The sequence below is a fragment of the Pelodiscus sinensis genome, chromosome 7 (genome assembly GCF_049634645.1).
Source record: "Pelodiscus sinensis isolate JC-2024 chromosome 7, ASM4963464v1, whole genome shotgun sequence".
In the NCBI taxonomy this organism is placed as follows: domain Eukaryota; kingdom Metazoa; phylum Chordata; order Testudines; family Trionychidae; genus Pelodiscus; species Pelodiscus sinensis.
Window position 1 is genome coordinate 9,255,725 of NC_134717.1, and position 18,700 is coordinate 9,274,424.

General features: G+C 46.2%; 1 protein-coding gene across 1 annotated transcript in view; it reads left to right on the top strand.

Moving 5' to 3' along the window:
* The window catches only part of PDIA5 (protein disulfide isomerase family A member 5), a 151,004-nt gene that overhangs the window by 41,003 nt on the left and 91,301 nt on the right, over positions 1-18,700 (top strand). Inside the window, exons 4-7 of the mRNA XM_075933121.1 lie at positions 7,300-7,383; positions 8,178-8,223; positions 14,242-14,334; positions 15,928-15,988. Of these exons, the coding sequence (XP_075789236.1) occupies positions 7,300-7,383; positions 8,178-8,223; positions 14,242-14,334; positions 15,928-15,988 (284 nt within the window). The remainder of the gene's footprint in view (positions 1-7,299; positions 7,384-8,177; positions 8,224-14,241; positions 14,335-15,927; positions 15,989-18,700) is intronic.

An 18,700-nucleotide genomic window follows, 5' to 3' on the forward strand; every position in this document is an offset into this window, starting at 1 on the left:
GCAGCCAGGTTGACAGCTTCTGAGAAGTGGTTTCCCTCCCCCCTCCTATTTTAGATCTGTCTCTGGAGAATGATACAGAAGGGCCTGAGATCATTATAGAATATGAGGATCCATATAAACGTGACATACTGTAAGCAGCACTAGTCATGGCAGCTGTTGCCTCAGACTAGGAAGTAATAATGGTACACACTAAGGATGCAAATGTGTAGTTGAGTTGACTACTCGCATTTCCCTCCCCCCTTGCTGCCTCTATATCAGAGGCACTGTGGGGAGAGGGAGCAGGATCCAGTGCTGGGGGGAGCCAGCTTAAAAGCCAGTTCCCCCCAATATTGTCTCTGCAGTGTCTCTTGCCCCTTCCCCCCACGCTCTGAGAGAGGCAGTCGTGCGGGAGGACCAGGGGAGGCTGCTCTGGCAGCAGCCCCTGTCTGGGAGGAATGGGGGGATCCCAACTCCCTGCTGGGACCCCCTGTGGACAGGGGCTTCTGGACCTGGCACGAGTCAGGATTGAGCAAGCCTGACAGAGACCTAGCTGGCGCTGGGTCCAAGAGCTACTCTACTGCCCGGCTCTTACTACATTTAGACTGCAGAGCTGCAGCGGGGTAGCTCCTTCTGAGCACCTCCCCATATTGACTAACTGTGTACCCAGTTAGTCCTCTTAACATCCTTAATACATGTAACTCAGGGACTGCCTGTACAAGTGGATGTGTGGCTAGAGTTGGTATCAGGATCTGAACTCTCAGGCACGTCCACAGACGCATGGCTTGTAGCCACAAAAAAAGAAAAACAGGACAGTGTGTGTATTTGTGGAAACCCACCGGAGGGCTTTGCAAAAGCTGCACACTGGGGTTGGTAACCTGGAGAAGTGACACTAGCGGGCTTTGGGAGGTTAGCCAGAGCACACCATGGGCACACTAACCACAGAGAATGCTGGCTGCCTATGAAGCTATTGGGCAGGACAAATTCAAGAGATGTTCCCAGACTTACAGTTAACCTGGAGTTATAACTGGGCATGTTTTTCTTGGCACATTGTGGAGAAGTTGAAGATCTTGGAGCAGAGGCAAAGGTGAACAGGAAACACCGATGGCGGAAGGACTGCCCTGTCGTTCACCCTCTGAAGTGTTTGGGAGGCATCGTGATTGGACTGGGTGTTAGACACGCCTGGTCTGACACTGACCTAGTGTGTGAGCTTGGACAAGTCACTCGTCACTGTGTGCCTCTGATTCTCCCTCCCATTGGGTCTGTGGTCTGTTGAGATTGTAAACTCTTAAGGGACAGGTCTAGTGATTACAGTGGGTTTGTACAGAGCTGGGACCTCTAGGCGCTGTTAATAAATAATCAGAACTGACAAAAGAAATGTAATAGGCAGGAATCACTGAACCTAATTTCAGATTGAGATACAGCTGCATGGTTCAGCGGGGTGTGCATGGCTGTGACTTATGTGGGAGTGAACCAATGCTAAATATAGGGAGTTTTATTGAAGTCATTATTTAATATGGTGCTTCCAAGAAGTCTTCATTAGCCATTTCTTTTGTACCACATTGGGTGCATCTGCAGGCTTGTTTTGGCTACAGAGCCCAGTTTTGACTGCCAAGCAAGCTGCAGCCAGGTGCTGGCGCTGTATTAAGATGATTTGGTCTATTTTGGGCTATAGAAGTGAACTTGTTTTTCAGATGGAGTTTAGTCATATTCTAGGAGAGGGTTTGAAAAACTTCAGACCTTTGCTGGCCAGAGGCTGTTACATATGTAGAGCTCCTGTGACTTCCTTGGTGAGAAGCCAAGGGATAGCATTGTCTGTGGAGAGAAATCTCTAGAGGACTCCAGAATTTGCTGTCCCTGAATTGAGAGAAAGGGGACATCGGCCAGTGCACAGAGTCTTGTCGTGCGGATTTCAGAATTTGCCAGGGGAATCTTTGACTTGCATCTGATGGGATGGTCATCAACAGTGCCACCTCCAAGCACAATATTTCAGTCAGAGTTGATTTCATAGGTGTCTTAAAAACCTGCCTGGGCTCGCTGCAGCCAAACTCCGGGACCATGTCTTTCATCCAAAAAACTAGCACCAGCCTCTCTTTTCTCCCTCCACGCAGGCTTCCCGCTGTTGGTGGCAGAGCCTTTTCTATGTGGCTCCTGGCTTTGGGAACAGCCTTTTTGCATCTCTCTAACTCATTGGCTCTCCACTTCTCTGAAAGTTGAGTTGAAAATGTATCCCTTTCTTCCTCCTAGCCCATGGATCTTCACACAACCTCACTCAGGCAAAATGCCTTCACGCTGCCTCTCAAGCCCAACAGCACCACGTATCCCTCAGGCGTTTCCAGTAATTCCTCACGTGGACCAACTCCATCGCCTTTATGGAGGTGTGGGGCAATACAAAGTGGGTTTCCATACCAGCTAAAGTCAACAGTTGTCTGATGCTAGGAAACTCCACAAGTTTCCAATGGATATTTCAGAAGTGGCTTTCCACAGGGTCTGTCTCTCCTTCAACTAGGGATGTTAATGTTCGATTAATTAACTAATCGAATAGTCAATGGGATTTCCATCAACTATACAATTAGTCGATAAGGACTAGTGTGTTCTGCCTTGGAAATGTACAAGAGCCTCAGTGGGATCTCTTGTACGTTTCAAAGAGGACACGTGGCATGGAGTCCAGGGACAGCAGCATTCCCAGTGGGACTCCGCGCAGCAGTCCCAGCGGGACTCTTGTACATTTCATAGTTGGCTGCCTCTTTGTTATACAGGTAGCAACGGTGGGGGAAGCGACTAATTGACTAGTGTGTCAACTATCCAATAAGCTTTTGCTTATCAGATAGTCCATTAGTCGCTTACATCCCTACCCTCAACTATAGACCCTTTAATGAGCGGCCCTTCTTCATCTCAGTAGGCCACAAGATTGTCATAACCAAGACAGTCTCCTGGGATAAGGTAGTTTTGCAAACTGCTGTGTGTACCTAGAATTTGTGGAGTGTGCCGATTGAAGCATAGCGGCGGGAGCACAGGGCTCTCACAGTCAATGTTGTGTGCAGTCCATGTGCACCTTGCTTCATGTACCCTTGCTGTATGTGTGTGTGTCACTGTAGTAAAACTGATAAGAGAAAAACTAGATGGATGGAAACCAGCAGAATCTGGCAAACCTGCACGTGGGCACTGGCAAGCAAAATGTCTCATGGGCCACACACAGAAACCATATGGGCTGCAAATTACCCACCACTGCCTTAATGGTTTCTGTGGATCCAGAGTAGGGTGGAGGTGGTGACATGGAACCACTTGGGTTCAGCCACCCTGTCTCTGTGGAGATTTTCAGTGAGTTTCCTTGTGTATCCATCCTTCTGGTTTCTGGTTTGGGCTAAACACTGGGAATAGAGCTGGATTATTTCTGGAACACACTGTAAATAAAACGGGCCTTTCTTGTCAGCGGTGGCATGACGCTGAGCTACTGGGTTAACCTTCGTGTAGCAGGGGGGTGTCCCGAGGGAGCAGAACACTATTAATGTGAGCAGAGTTCCTGACCTCATTACTTAAGCTAGCACTTCTGAGGTATTTCTCCTGAGCCTGTATCCTTGTCTCGAATGTCTTATTCGTTCGACAGTCAGTTTGGGAGTTGTATGTGTATCTGAATTTTTTTTAAAGGCCCTAGAATGAACTTCCTTTCCTCTTCAAAGAGTATAATTAAATTGCAAACACTGGAGACCTAATTATCCTTTCCCAAGTGAGAGGTGAAACGCTTGTCACGCGAGAGAGGCTGTTGGCTGAAATCCCAAGGAGGTAAATCTCCTCAGAGCAGAGGCTGAAGTGATGTTGGTATTTACTGAATAATGGCAGTTACCAAATGTATCGGAAAAGGTTGCTATCAACAGACACCTTGAGGATTATTTTGTTTTATGGCTTGCAGGGAGATAAGCAGAAGGAGCATAGATAAAACATAACTAGGTACAGCAGCATTCTCTTCCCAATGAATTGTTTGGGTTCTCTCTCTCCAAAGAAACATAAATGAATCCTCTGCATTTGTCGTGCTGAAATCTTGGCCTTGGAATCGGTGAAGCTATGACATCTGCAGTGATGCATGAAACATTTACTGATGGATATTTAAGCGTCATTTGTGCTGGGGATTTTCTGTGATCCAGCCTTACTCGGTGCAGGCCTAGTGTAGTTAGGTGAAACTTCTGTTTACACTGGCCTGGTGTACCTGTGCTGGAAACCAGGTTAAGATGCACCAGTGCAAATCGTAGCTCCCCTTGTCTATGCTAGTGGGTTTGCATCTGGGCATTTATACAGGTGGCTGAAATTGGGGCAATTTCCCAGCATATGCCAGGTTTTAGAGCAGGGGTGGGGAACCTAAGGTCCGGGGGCTGGATGCACCCCCTCCATTTGCCTGGATCCAGCCCTCAGGGGTCTTCCCGCCCCCCCTCAGTGTTGGGGAGCCCATGCTGGTGCTCTAGCCCCTCCTCGCCACTGGGGCTGGAGCACACAAACTCTACTAGCCTGGGCCTCCCTAAGGCTCTGGTGTGCAAGGGGAACGTGGGGAGTATCTTTCTCCTTCTCAGTCGGGGGTCACGTGAGAAGGGTGTGGGGTTTTTTTTAACTGATTTTTCTGTGGGTCAGCAGCTTCCGACCCAAAAAAAGGTTCCCCACCTCTGCTTCAGAGGCTGTTTTTGACAGGTATCTTCTGTTGTTTTTATTTCCTTTGTTTAAGTGCTCTAGCAGGGAGTTACTAGGAATTGCACTGGGTTACGTTCCTCACAGATAGTCATAAGAATCTCATTTTAATACCCAGGCATCCCTTCCATCAGAAAACAATACTGTGTAGTACTAGTTCTGTGTAAATCTAAAGGGATAGTAAGTCTCCTCATCCCTGTTCAACAAATAGGAAGAATGAGGCATTGGAAGTTAAGTCACTTTCCCACAATGAATCAGTGGTAGAGGTGGGAATGGAATCCAAGTCTCTTGAGTCCCATTCTGCGTCCTGTTCAACAGACCAGAATAAACATTCCCAGCAACAGAAAGCAAGTATCCTGCAACGCTATCTGCAGGCCTACAACTCTGTCTAGAGTAGAGCCTGTGGCCCTACTATAAATTGGGCTAATAAAGTTGTCAAAACCTTTGAACATGCTAATCTAGACACTCTGCAAAAATTGTTTAGAGATGAAGCTGAGATGCCAGGCAAACCACAGTTCTGTGTGTCCTGGAACTAACGCTTCTGGGGTGCTGTGAGGAATATTTACAAAGGTGTTTGGCTAGCTGGAGTTAAATGACTGCCAATTAACACAAGTTACAACAACATGGCTACAGCATAGAGTGTAGGTGTCCCGTGTTGTCACTGTCCCACTTTGCTCATGAGATAGGCAGCCCTGTTTGGTATTGGCTGCCGTGTTTGAGGGCTGCCCCGTTGTAATGCTACAGAGAGCGAATCCCAGCAGTCCAGCATGGAGATGATAAACATGTGGTTGACCATAGTGAGAACTGTTTTGGAGAAGCAAGCCCGTGGTCTGTTGGGTATTTGACAGTGAAGAATAGGGAAATGGGTTACTGGCCATGACCTGTGACTCCAGGAATGGGTGTGAAACTGCAAGCTGTTCTGATAGTGTTGCTGTTTCCTCAGAATGCTAATTTGCATCCACAGTAGAACACACTGATGTTTTTGTATCTTAGTACTATTTTCTGAAATGTGATGCCATCTGTAAAGTGTGCTCAGAAAACCTCTGCATGCAAGGTTTGCCCTTATCTGCAACACAGTGTTAATTGATTGTTCATTTCTCGTGTTTGTAAGGAGACAGACGGTTCTCCTGACAGTCTTGGTCACAGACACCAGCAGTAGCACTGCATTTTGTGGCGCTCCTGACAGCCTTTGGGTGTGGCTACATTGGACTAAAATACCCACGGATGGCTTGCTCTGAGAGCCTCCCTCCTTGCAGGGTATGGACTTCAGAGCCCAGACATCTAAAATGTAGTTTTATAGCCCTGCACCCAAAGCCCTGTGAGCCTGAGTCAGCTGGCATGAGCCAACAGCAGGTGTTTTATAGCGGTATAGACATACCCAATGTGTCTAAGCTTTCGTAAGTGGCACTAATGAGTTTAAACTTCAGTAGCATTGATGGGCACTCAGTGTTTTCATTTTCTAAATTGATTTATTGGTGCAAAAAGTGCCGGCTGCCATCTGCCGAGGAACAGGTCTCAAAGCTTTTTAATCTTTCTCTTTTGTCTAAGCAAAGAATGATATTGCCAGCATGAACCCTCCTTTCCTCTGTGTCACTCTGACCATTTCTGGCCTCTCTGCAAATCCCTTCAATGTCTTCCTCTCTTGTCTTTCACATTCACAACAATCTTTAAGGTTCCATGCAACTCTGCTCTGACCACTGCACCTAACTCAGGACAGCACTTAAGTATGTGGGATTGGAGCAAATGCTGAATCACTGTTCTGAACACAGATGCTTTCCTGAATTAGGGTCTATAGCTCTCTTAATTTCTTCTCATGCCCCCTCTTACCGTTCTGACTCAGTTTCTGTCCCACTCTGGTCTCCACTGCTTGCATGCTGCCTGCTTCTTTTTCCTGGAATTCCCTCCTGCTCAGGTACAAAAGTTGATTTTAATTCCCATCCCTTCTGGAACACCGTTTGCTCACCAATCCTGTCGTCAAAGCTATGGGCACATTCTTCCTGAAACTTGGAATCCCTCTCTTAGTCGCCTAAGCAGAAGCGTTGCCTACACACCGAATCATGAACCGGGCATCTGTGTCCTGGCAGGAACATGGATGTTTCTGAACCAAAGAGCCCAGGAGCAGAGGGGGCTAGAAGTGTGGCTGAGAGCCCAGCCGGGGGGACCGGGAGCCCTGGCAGCGTTGTGGGGAGCCAGTGTCTGGCAAACCTGGCCAGGGCCAGCAGCACAGCCGGATGGAGGCACAGGGCTGGGGACTGGAAGCAGCAGTGGGCTGCCGGTCTAGTGGCAGGGGACTTCCCCTGGTCTGGCAAGTTCTTTCCTCTGGGACTGGTTAGGTCCTGAGGGTGCCAGACCAGAGAGGTAAACTCAGTAGCAGTTAAACTCCGTTTCAGCGGATAGGAATTTGGGGAGAAACTGGAATTATTGGTTCCTGTTTCATCACTCTTTAGCCCCATGTACATACAATTAGAATCAGAGGTGGCTGCCACAAAGTTCCTGTATTCTTGCTCGAGGAATGAGTGAGGTTTCTAAATGACCATATTCACAACAAAGCTGATAAGAGAGCAGAGCCATGCATTTTATCTTAAATGTTGGGCACATTTCGATTTCATTTTTTTTAACCATACTTTTTCCTGTCCCTGTATCTCGCAGCGATGCAGAAAGCCGGAAAGTATGCAGGAAGATGAAGGTAGATCCCAATTCAAAGGAGAAAGGGGTGGAATTAATGCATTATAAGTAAGTATGGGACTGGAATCAGATTTTATGGTACTAATTGTTCAGGCTACTGTATAATAATCACATGGCATTCATTATTAATTCTGTATTATTATATTGCATGTTAGCACAGAGGTTCATTAACTTGCCCCTGTACAGTTGGACATATAAAGCTGAACAAGCTGCGGTTCAACTAAGCGTCTCAGCATGCGCCTACATCCCATTAAAGGTGAATTTATTTAGGTATTGAATTTATTGGGATATAAGCACATGCTTAAATGCTTTGCCCAATCAGGCCTATGTGAATAGAGGTATGAATGTGAAGTAGGCTGTGTGGCTTAGTGGATAGATCCTTGGACTGGGACCTGGAAGACCTGTGTTGTGTTTCTGCCTTTGCTGATGATCTAGGGCAAGTCACTTCCTGTCTCTGTGCCTCAGTTGCCCCATCTGTAATAATGCCGTGCATCCTTTGCCAAGCACTTTGAGGTCCATTGATGAAAAGGGCTATGTATTCTAAGTAACAAGCGTGGCATTATTGCAAATGTAAGAGGTGCTGAGCAGCTGCATCTCCACAGATCATACCTTTAGTAACTGTTCTCATTAAGGCTTCGCAGAGGAAATTATTCACTAGGGAGTTGTTTACTTTACGTTTCTCCTCTTCTTTTTTTAAAATTGCTTTGCTGTACATTTCACACAATTCTGTGTGTTGAATAGGATAATTTTATTCTGCATAACAAGATGCTAGGGAGAACAGCTGTACGATTTCTAGCAATGTTCCTGAAAGTTAACACTCTTTCTCACCCCTCATTCAACAGGGATGGTGCATTTCATACTGAATATAACCGAGCTGTCACATTGAAGGTAAACTTGAATATATATATTTTTTAGCACTGGAAATTGGGGGGATGGGGAGAGACATGTGGATTAAAAACAGATGTTGGCTTTTGCAGTTTTGTGTAGGAGGTATCAAGGAGAGAGTAAATTTTGCAAACAGCTGCTATAGAAAAACCCTTTAGGTCATTTTATCTCTGTGTCTGTCGGCTACATGTCTGGAAAAACTGGCTATGAATATATCAAGATAGAACCCATGTTAAAGCATAATGTAAATTGTGAGTTTCCCTGCCAGCTGGTAACAAATACGTCGTTTTGCTGTGAGATCCTGTCAGTAGCAGTCTACAAACAAGTGTGTTAGCTGGACAGCATATTAGGAAATACTTTCTTTATTATTCTAAGTGCCAAGATATGAGTTTTAAAGGAAGACAAAGTGGCTTTTTGTCTGATCTGATTATGGCAGTCTAGATTTGTATGGATATTTCCAGAGCACAATGGGAACAAAATGACCTTCTTTCTCCTCCTAGAGACTTCATAGAGTCCAAGAGGAAGCAAAGTTCTATGGGGACAATGAAAGAAGGAAAACAAATAAACCTTGTCAAAAAACCTGTGTGGATTTGGGTGCAGTAGGTTCAGAGTAGGGAAGTAATAGTGTAGTTGATTAATGGATAAGCAAAAGCTTATGGGTTAATGCTATAGACTACATGCATTTCCTCTCCCCCAGCCCCAGTAAATTTTTTAGCAGGCTGGCCAGCACCCTGGCTGAGTCCTGGCTTGCGATGTGTCCAGGATCTACTCTTGCTGCGGCTCTGCATTTAAAGTGTGTGAGGAACCAGTCAGGCATGCAGCCCAGCTGAGTCCTGACTCATGCTGGGTCTGGGAGCTCAGACCTCCCCTGGACAGAGGCTGCTGCCAGCCTGCATTGCTGCCTCTGTATCAGAGGCAGAAGTGTGGGGCGATAGGCAGCTGGTCCACGAGGGGAGCTGGTTTTCAAAGAGGCTCCCCCAATGGACCAGCTCCCACTTGGCACCCTACACTGCTGCCTCTGATACAGAGGCAGCAGTGCAGAGTGGCAGGGAGCTCCTCGGGAGTGGGCCCAGAGCATACTGGCTGCCTGCCCCACCCCTGGGCACTATGGAATAGTCGAGTAACCAATAAGAATCGACTATTTAATTAAATTATTCATTTTACATCCCTAGTTCAGAGCACTGTAGGTCAGGCTAAAATTGCACAGCTTTTCCTTATGAAGCTCTGGCAGGGAATTCACATCCTCACCGGCAACCTGTCTTCTGTGGTGCAGGGCCCCCCACAGCCCAGCCACTGTACCAGATCCAGACCTGCAATAACAGCACCTGTGCACCCTTGCAGCAACTCCTGCCATCCCAGCAGGTTTTGCCTTCTGAAGAGGGATTATCCTGAGCTTTTCATGGACTAATGCCCAGGCTGACACCACTTTTCCCTTTTGTCTCATGTCAAGACTTGAACAAACCTGTAGGGCTCGATGCATGATGGTTAAATGACCTGTCCCTGTGGGATCCATGATCGTTAGCTGACTTTCCGACAACTGCTGCATGTTCCCTTGAAAGCTAGGATTTCTAAAGGGGAATTATGTTTTCTGATTTTGAGCTGAGCAGTGGGCAGAATCCTGGGTCCGCAGGGAGCAGTTGGGGTCTGCTATCCTGCCTGCAGTCCTTGTTGGGCAAGGGTACTTGTCTTGCCACCCCGTTTAATAAAGGTCATGGGGGTGGCCGTTAAGCAGCCCAAAGTCCTCACAAATGATGCTGCAGCTAGGCAGAAATGTACCTGCAGTCCTGGCCAATGGGTTTAGGTAAACTGCAAAGGTCCCTGAAGGTATGCGTGTTACTAGGGAGTGGAGCAAGTACATTGCTAAACGGTGTGGGCTTCTGCTGGGAGCTTTCCCCACTCCTGCTGCCCTGCTTCGCGCATCTTTCTTGGGCCTCTCCTGACCCTGTTTGACTGGATTGCATGGCCCTGCTATCCCCTGGTCACTGTTTGCTAAAGATGAGTAAGCAACTCAAAGATAAACCAAGGAGCGGGTGTCTCACTTCAATGCATATGCAAAGGGGTTATCTAGGAACCGTCCGGCTCCCTTGTTCCACGACCATACTCCTTAGTAGTAATTGAATATCTTTATTATCTCTGAATCAAGTTGGCTCTAGCGAGTCCATGTTTAAAACTGAAAGGTTTATGTCCAGTCCAAAGGATAATAAGCCTCATATTAGCATCCTGATGCATTATAGTTTACATTCCATCCGATATCCAGTTAGCAACCAGCCTGTAATAGGGCTTGCCACTGTGCTGGGGTACCTGGTTCCATCCTAGAATTGTTGTCATGTCCTCTCTGTCTTCTCTTTTCCAAACTAAACAAACCCAGTTCCTTCAGTCTTTCCTCTTAGATCATGTTCTCTAGAACTTTAATCATTTTGTTGCTCTTCTCTGGACCTTCTCCAATTTCTCCACATCTTTTTTGAAATGTGGTGCCCAGAACTGGACACAATACTCCAATTGAGGCCTAATCAGCGCAGAATATAGTGGAAGAATGACTTCTTGTGTCTTGCTCAGAACACTCCGGTTAATGCATCCCAGAATCATATTTGATTTTTTTTGCAATAGTGTCACACTGTTGACTCATATTTAGCTCATGGTCCACTATGATCCCTAAATCCCTTTCTGCAGTACTCCTTCCTATACAGTCACTTCCCATTCTGTATGTGTGAAACTGATTGTTCCTTCGTAAGTGGAGTATTTTGCATTTTTTTCCTTGTAGAGCTTCATCCTATTTGTCTCGGACCATTTCTTCAGTTTGTCCTGATCATTTTGAATTATGACCCTATCCTCCAAAGCACTTGCAACCCCTCCCAGCTTGGTACCATCTGCAAACTTTATATGCATACTCTCTATGCCATCATCTAAATCATTGATGAAGATATTGAATAGAGCCAGTCCCAAAACACACTCCTGCCAAACCCCACTTGTTATGCCCTTCCAGCATGACTGTGAACCATTGATGAGTACCCTGAGAACAGTTATCTATCCAATTATGTACCCGACTTATACATTGTCCATCCAGTTATGCACCCGACCATCTACATTGAATTTCCCTACTTTTTTGTAAAGAAGGTAATGCGAAACTGTATCCAATGCTTTACTAAACTCTGGGTATACCATGTCTACTGCTTCCCCCCTTGTCCACAAGGCTTGTTATAATATCAAAGAAAGCTATCATGTTAGTTTGACATGATTTGTTCTTTACAAATCTATGCTGACTGTTCCTTATCTTATTATGTTCCAGATGTTTGCAGATGGATTCCTTAATTATTTACTCCATTATCTTTCCTGGCACAGAAGTTAAACTGACTGGTCTGTAGTTTCTTGGGTTGTCCTTATCTCTCTTTTTATAGATGGGCACTATATTTGCCCCTTTTCAGTCTTCTGAAATCTTTCCTGTCTTCCATGACTTTTCAAAGATGATAGCTAATGGCTCAGATCCTTCCTCTATCAGCGCCTTGAGTATTCTAGGATGCATTTCATCAGGCCCTGGTGACTTGATATCTTAACTTTTCTAAGTAATTTTTAACTTATTCTTTTCCTATTTTAACTTCTGAGCCTACCCCATTTCCCTGGCATTCACTATGTTAGTGATTTGATATTGCAGTACAGAGTGGACAAAACCATGTTCCTGAACTATGCTACGTCTGTGTTCAGTTCAAAGCTCTAGTGTGGTTTGAGAAAATAGTTAAAGCACAGCTTGGCCTTGCCTGTGCTAGGAATCAAAGTGTGTTTTAATGACCGGGTTTGCTACCAACTCCCTGGTACCGTGGTGCTACAAGGTGAGCAGACCTTGACCAGCTCTGCAACCCTCAGCTGGGAGTGCAGGAACCTTTGTGAAAGCTTTGCACTCTTGTGATGAAAAGACTTTAGTTAAATGCTCAGGAAATGTGGAAGTTCTACCATGCAGCGGAACAAGCGGAAGGCAATATGCTGCATTCCCCTGCCAGAAAACATGACACGGCATCTTTTTCTTTTTTTTTTTTAAGATTAGAGAGAGGCTGGATGAATAAAATCCCTTTAATCCACCATCCTCTAACGGCATCTGTTTCTACACAGCTGAATTTGTCACAAGGGAATTCCTGAAATCATGCTCATTAGCAGTTAAAAGGTTGATTCCCACACACACACACACACTTTCCCTGGTGTTTAATTGAGCTCTAGGCACAGCTCCGGCAATGCCAAAAAAGGACAGAAGCTGATATATCATTCTTAACTGCGGGTGAATACTCCCTCTCCCCCCCCCCCCCCTTTCCCCTGCCCTACCTTCCCCGTAGGCTATAGAGCCCTCTTCCAGCATTGGTCAGGGAGGTTATTGTCCTGAGTGCCATCTGTCCTACAGTTATTTTAGAAAATGGCCTGGCCATTTCTCTTACCGCCGTGGGAATGTGTGTTGCTTCTCCCAGTATTGCTTCTGAGGTTCTGACCCTTCCTTACTCAGCAGCTCTGCTCCCTCCATGTAGTAAGAATCCTGTCTGCTGATTTGAATAACTAAAACGCACAGACCCTGTCTTTTCCTCCTCTGAGCTTGTCAGAGCCACTGCAGATGGAGCCAGAAATTAATTTTTTGCCCCTCGTGAGCAGATGGTTGGTCTGAGCTGTGGGCAGCCCCACTGAAGACCGAGTGCTTGTAAGAACGTCCCTGAGATCCTGTCTAGACCAGAGGGCGGAGAGGTTAGCATATGTCAGCCACCTTGTGGAAAGTCTAAAGCCTAGTCTTTGGTGTGAGCGGGGGAGCACGTGCTAACCTGTGGGTGGCTGTAAGAACACTAGACATCTCCAATGCAAGAGGCCTGAATGGAGTGAGAATCTGGCCCGAATGCAGGGGAGGCATCCTAGCCCACCAGGCAAGGGAGCAGCTGGGGAGCTGCTTCGCAGAAGCTAGTCCTGCTGAAGTAGACTACTGCGGCCCAGAGGATCCTTGCAGCATCGTAGCCTCTGACAGGGATGTAAAATCCCATTGAATTGGTTCACCGGTTAAACATATCCTTTAACTCGTTAGAGGGAAGAGTGGCTTGGGGGGGAAGGATGCTTGAGCCCAGCTGAAGCCTCTCCCTGCCTGCTGCTGGGTGGAGCGTCTTCCCCACTACAGGAGCAGCCCCTGCCCCCCACTGATTAACTGGTTAAACCAGAGTGGGGAACCTCAGGCCCCGGGGCCATATGCGGGCCCTGGCTTGACTGGATCTGGCCCTCAGGACCCCCAAGGATTGGGAGCTGGTGCTGACTCTCCAGCCCCCCTGCTGCCCCACTGTGGTGCTGGAGCACACAGGGTGTACTAGCCTTCCCCCACTCCCCCAGGCTCTGGTGTATGTGGGGAATGTGGGCAGTATCTTTCTCCTTCTCTGTCAGGGGCCACATAAGTGAGGGGTGTTTTGGGGTTTTTTCCCCCTCACTTGTGTGCAGCCCCCTAATGATTTTGCTGTGGGTCAGGGGCAGTGTTTCCTCCAGGCTGTGTGGCTGCACAGCATCACAGGTGATTAATCAGTCCCACCAAGTCAGAGGCTCAGGGCTCCATGCATAGAGCTGACTGACTGGAGCTTAGAGGGAATACCGGTCAGTGGCCCTCGACCCCAAAAGAGGTTCCCCTCCTCTGGGTTGAACATTCTCGTCCCTATCCTGCAACCTCACCTTGCCCATGTGCTTACCTCTTTCTGCCGAGGCTCCATCAGCCATACAGACCCTCATGTCCTGGGATATTCATGTCCTGCAGGGAGTCCGTACCTTTGAACAGCCCCTCAATTCCAACTTCAGCACCTTCTGCCCTTGTTCAGAAACACTGCCCAGGGCCCCTCCGCTGCATTACAGGGAATGGCTGTATTGATCGCCTCGAAAGCTAGCAGGCAGAAGGGCAGTAGCTGTTGCTGAAAGGGAAGATGAAAAGCCAGCTGAGTGGAAAGGTGACACTTTGGGAGGGGATCCCTCCTAGTTCTCGTTGATGTTGCATTGAAAAGCCCGTTGTTTTCTTTCCATTCATCGCAGTCGGTGGTGGCCTTTCTGAAGGATCCGGAGGGAGCTCCGTTGTGGGAGGAGGATCCCCTTGCCAAAGATGTTGTGCATGTCGACAGTGAAAAGGTACTTCGGCGACATGCCTAATGTGTGTGTATTGAATATCTGTAAGAACTGTGCGTGTAAAGGCTTTACAAAAGAGAGCAAGCACCATTTTCTCCTTTTCAAAAGAAGAAACTGAAGCACAAGTCGCTCTCACAAGTTCACATATGACATTAACTACAGAGGAGGGATGGCAACGTGTAGCTGTTTACATGATTGACCAATGATCCTAATGGTTATATGCCGTTCCTTCCCCCCCTTTTACCCCCCCATTCCTCTGTATCTGAAACAGCTGGGGGGTGGGAGAAGGCGGGATCCAGTGTGTGTGGGAGCCGGTTTCTGTGGCACCACCTCCCCCTCCCGCCTCCCACAGAGGCAGCTGCACGGGGAGGAGAGGAGAAGGGCAGGCAGCAGCAGGCGGGAGACGGTGCAGGTGGGGTACTAGCTTTTAAGCCCGATCTCCTGACACCCAGACTGATGCCATCTCTGCTGCACAATACTGCCTTACAGTGAATTGTGAAATCGCTGGGGGAATTGCAACAGCCCCACTGTGACTAGAGCATCATTGCGCTAGGTGCTGTACACCCAGTAAATGACCAGTCCTTGCCATGAGGAGTTTGCCTCAATAAAGATGATAGAGGCAGGCTGGCAGAAAGCAGTGCTGTTCTCATTTTATAGCCTGATAGTGAAACACAGTGACAGTCAGTGATTTGCCAGAGTACATGCGGGGAGCCTATGGCAAAGGCAGGAAGTGAAACCATATCTCCACGGTGCTCACTTAGTGCTGTAACCACAATACCAGCCTTCCTCAGAGGAAGTGGGTAGGCTGCAAGTAGAATTAAATGATATTTCTGGTTTCGAAAAGAAAGGGTTGTTATAATGGTAACTGTGCTGTCTCCAGTAATGATCGGTTTGGTGTTTTGTATGCTTTTCTAGTCTATTGATTTTAAAATTTTAATTGATTGAGCTTTAGCTGGTGTTTCATACAGAGCCTTTTCCATTTTTCTAGCTTTCATTTTTGAGATAAGGAACTGTTCTTTTTTGACATTCAGTTTTTGTAAGAAGATTAATTTTTAATGTTCACCTTTTTGTTCTCCATTACAAGCTCTCCTCGGGTCACATTCAATTTAAAAACTTCATGTGGTTTCCCCACCACACCTGGCACTGAAAAATCTATTCTCATGGCCTGCCTTTGGCTTTCATGGAATGGAAGCTAAAGTCATTTTTTCCAATCGATTCCAGCTCTTTAATAAGAAATCAGAGTAGTTTTCTTTCAGAGGATGAAGCAGGAAAATGGGTCTATTATCCTGTAGCTTCCAAAAGCTTCTAGTGAGAGTTGGCAGATAGTGTTAAGATGTAGAAATTACACTGAACATTTTTCGTACGGTATTTAGTGAAAGAGTCCCATGGTCATCTGTATTAACACTTTCTAAGCTGGACTGAATGGAGAGAACTGATTCAAGTTTTAGCTTTTTACAAGATTCCCCACCCTACATAAGCAGACGTGTCTTTAATACATTATGTGCTTTTTAAGAATTGAACAGTGATTAAAAATGGTTCTTTCTTGATGTATCTATCTGTTGTACTGATAACGGTTTTTATTTGTTTTTACTTTAGGAATTCAGAAGGCTTCTAAAGAAAGAAGACCGACATCTTCTGATGATGTTCTATGCCCCATGTAAGTGATCTGTTATTTCCTATAAACCTGTTACCCCTGTGGCTGATCAACCATTATTCCTTCCCAGAGGTGTTCTCCTCTCAGTGGTGGTCTATTCCTCCATTTATCCCTTTAGTGACTAATATTCATTTCCTTTCACTGTACTGCCCTTAGCATTTGTCATCTGTTTTTTTTTTTTCTGGCCTCTCTTCCCCTGGCATCCACTCAGTCACTTTTTCTGGGCAGTCTTCTTCTTCTTCTTCTTCTTTTCTTCTTCTTCTTCTTCTTCTTCTTCTTTTCTTCTTCTTCTTCTTCTTCTTTTCTTCTTCTTCTTCTTCTTCTTCTTTTCTTCTTCTTCTTCTTCTTTTCTTCTTCTTCTTCTTCTTCTTCTTTTCTTCTTCTTCTTCTTCTTCTTCTTCTTCTTCTTCTTCTTCTTCTTCTTCTTTTCTTCTTCTTCTTCTTCTTCTTCTTCTTCTTCTTCTTCTTCTTCTTTTCTTCTTCTTCTTCTTCTTCTTCTTCTTCTTTACAAAAGTCTCGCCTCTTTCCAGTGCCTGCTGGTACTGGTCTCAGTCACTGCTCTTTCAGATCGCTTTCTTCTTCTTAGTCCTGTCTGGTTTTCTCATGTTCTATGGCTGTCTGGTATGTTAAAGGCATATGAGTTAACACGCATACTTTCCTGCCCTGTACAGCATAATGGATGCACCTGAATACTGTTCATGCTTTTCTTTACTTTCTGCAGTGCTCTCCGTCCCCATAGTCCATGGAGAGCTGGTCCTACTAGAGCAGTGACTCTCCAAAAGAGACTAGGATTCTGGCATCAACGTCACATGTTCTGTCTAGTTTTGGGCAGAGGAGTCAAGAAGAGCTGCATATGTGATGTAACATGTAGTGCTCAGTGACTGAAACCCAAGGTGCTGGGGTTCCTCAGAGCATTCTGGAAAATGTGGGTCAGGTAGAGTTGTAAGAAGTCACAAAATGGCTGCAGCATGACTCCTTGACAGGGTGTTGCAGTGAGGTTCTGTGTATGTCATGTCAACACCTGGAGACCACGTCACACTGTGAACATCACGGTAAGCAAATGATATGCTGCTGCTATTTGGTGGTCTCTTACAATTCCATTCCGCAATCTAGAGGCTTTTCAGCTCTTCAAAGCTCGGTGCCATTGCTAGCTGTAGAAAGTGCATGAGTGTATGATCCAAGATGGAAAGGCACCACTGCATTAGCCTTGGTAGTAGCTGTGATGACAAGTTAGGTGTCACTTGCAATTGGATGGCCCTTGCTTTGTTGTGTTAAAATAACTACATCTCCCTGCAATAATCTTGCAGGAAGTGGATTTTATTTTGTCACAAACGAAGGATATTTATAGTACCGGCCTTTCAAACTGGAAGGGTTAGTGAACAATGAAAGAAGGGAAATAGAATGAATTTTTAATCAGATGTAAGGCATACAGACAAAATGCTGGAATACGTAAATGGCAGAGACCTGATTTCGCCATCAATGAATGTGAAGGAACAACACAATCGAGGTGTGTGCATACACAAATCGTGGTGGTCTCTGCACCAGTTGTGAAAGAAGTGCAGAAGTGAAAACGTGACTACACAGCTAGAAGATGTAGCTTATGATGAGGATGACAAAATAACGTTTTTGACTGGGTCTCTTGATTAAATTTACAAAGTGATCTCATCACTGTTAGTATTCTTCTAGAAAAAGCTCCGTGACTGCTCAGTATTAAAAGAAACCCTAGCCAGGATCAGATACCTGACACACAGCGAGTCCTGGTGACAAAGCTACACTGATAAATCTGTGTAAGGACAAATATTACTTGGAAGAGTTTGAAATAAGCTACCATCTATAAACTAACACGCTGATAGGTGGTAGAGGCAATACTGCATGGGGTTGAAGGTGACGTCCGCAAGGCAGCAGTTGCAGATGGTGTGACCCATGAGTTAGGAGCAGAAGGGAGTTGGGCAGAGGTGGGATTTTTGAAGGTAGAGGACACCAGTGCGTGCTTGGATTTTAGGAAAGAATCCAGGAGAGCAAAAGGTTCAGGTGGGTTCGAAGGCAGGACAGTCAGAGGGCTTCTGGAAGGAGTCTGAAGCAGAGAGCAAGACATGTCAAGGCGGGTGATAGGACAATGAAAACACCTTATGGGAGGAAGTGGCTGACAGGTGGTGCCGTTGGCAGGCTGGTCAGCAGACTGCATGAGAATGGTTGTTGCCGGTTCAGGCTTCAGTGAAATGGATGGTGTGCCATGAGCAGTATGAAACCTTTCTGACACTGCCCTGGAACCAATCTCCGCCTAAGTCAATTTCAGACCACGGGTGGAATAGCCACAGAGATTTGGTTCCTCTTTCCTTTCCCTCCTGGAGGATGTCCCTCCTGCTTGCGGTTGAGGCACACTGCTGTGGGGAAACCTGAATTGCTGTTGCCAATTTCTCCCAGAAACATTAACTGAGCTCTTTTTGGGGTGATCTCATCCAGCCCCCAAGGCTACTGCTTATTCTTTTTTTCCTCCCAGCTGGTGGCTGGAGGACAGTTGCTCATTACTACCACATTGCAGTCCTAGAGTCAGAGAGATAAAAGTCCCTTTCATCTGACTCAGAAGAACTTACTCAGGTCTTCTTTCCCATCTCAGTTTCTTGGCAATAGAAAAACCTGCTGCTTACAAGGTGCTTTATTGCTAATCTACTTAAGCCTCCTACAGCATTATTTACATGCAGCTTTTTAGCACAT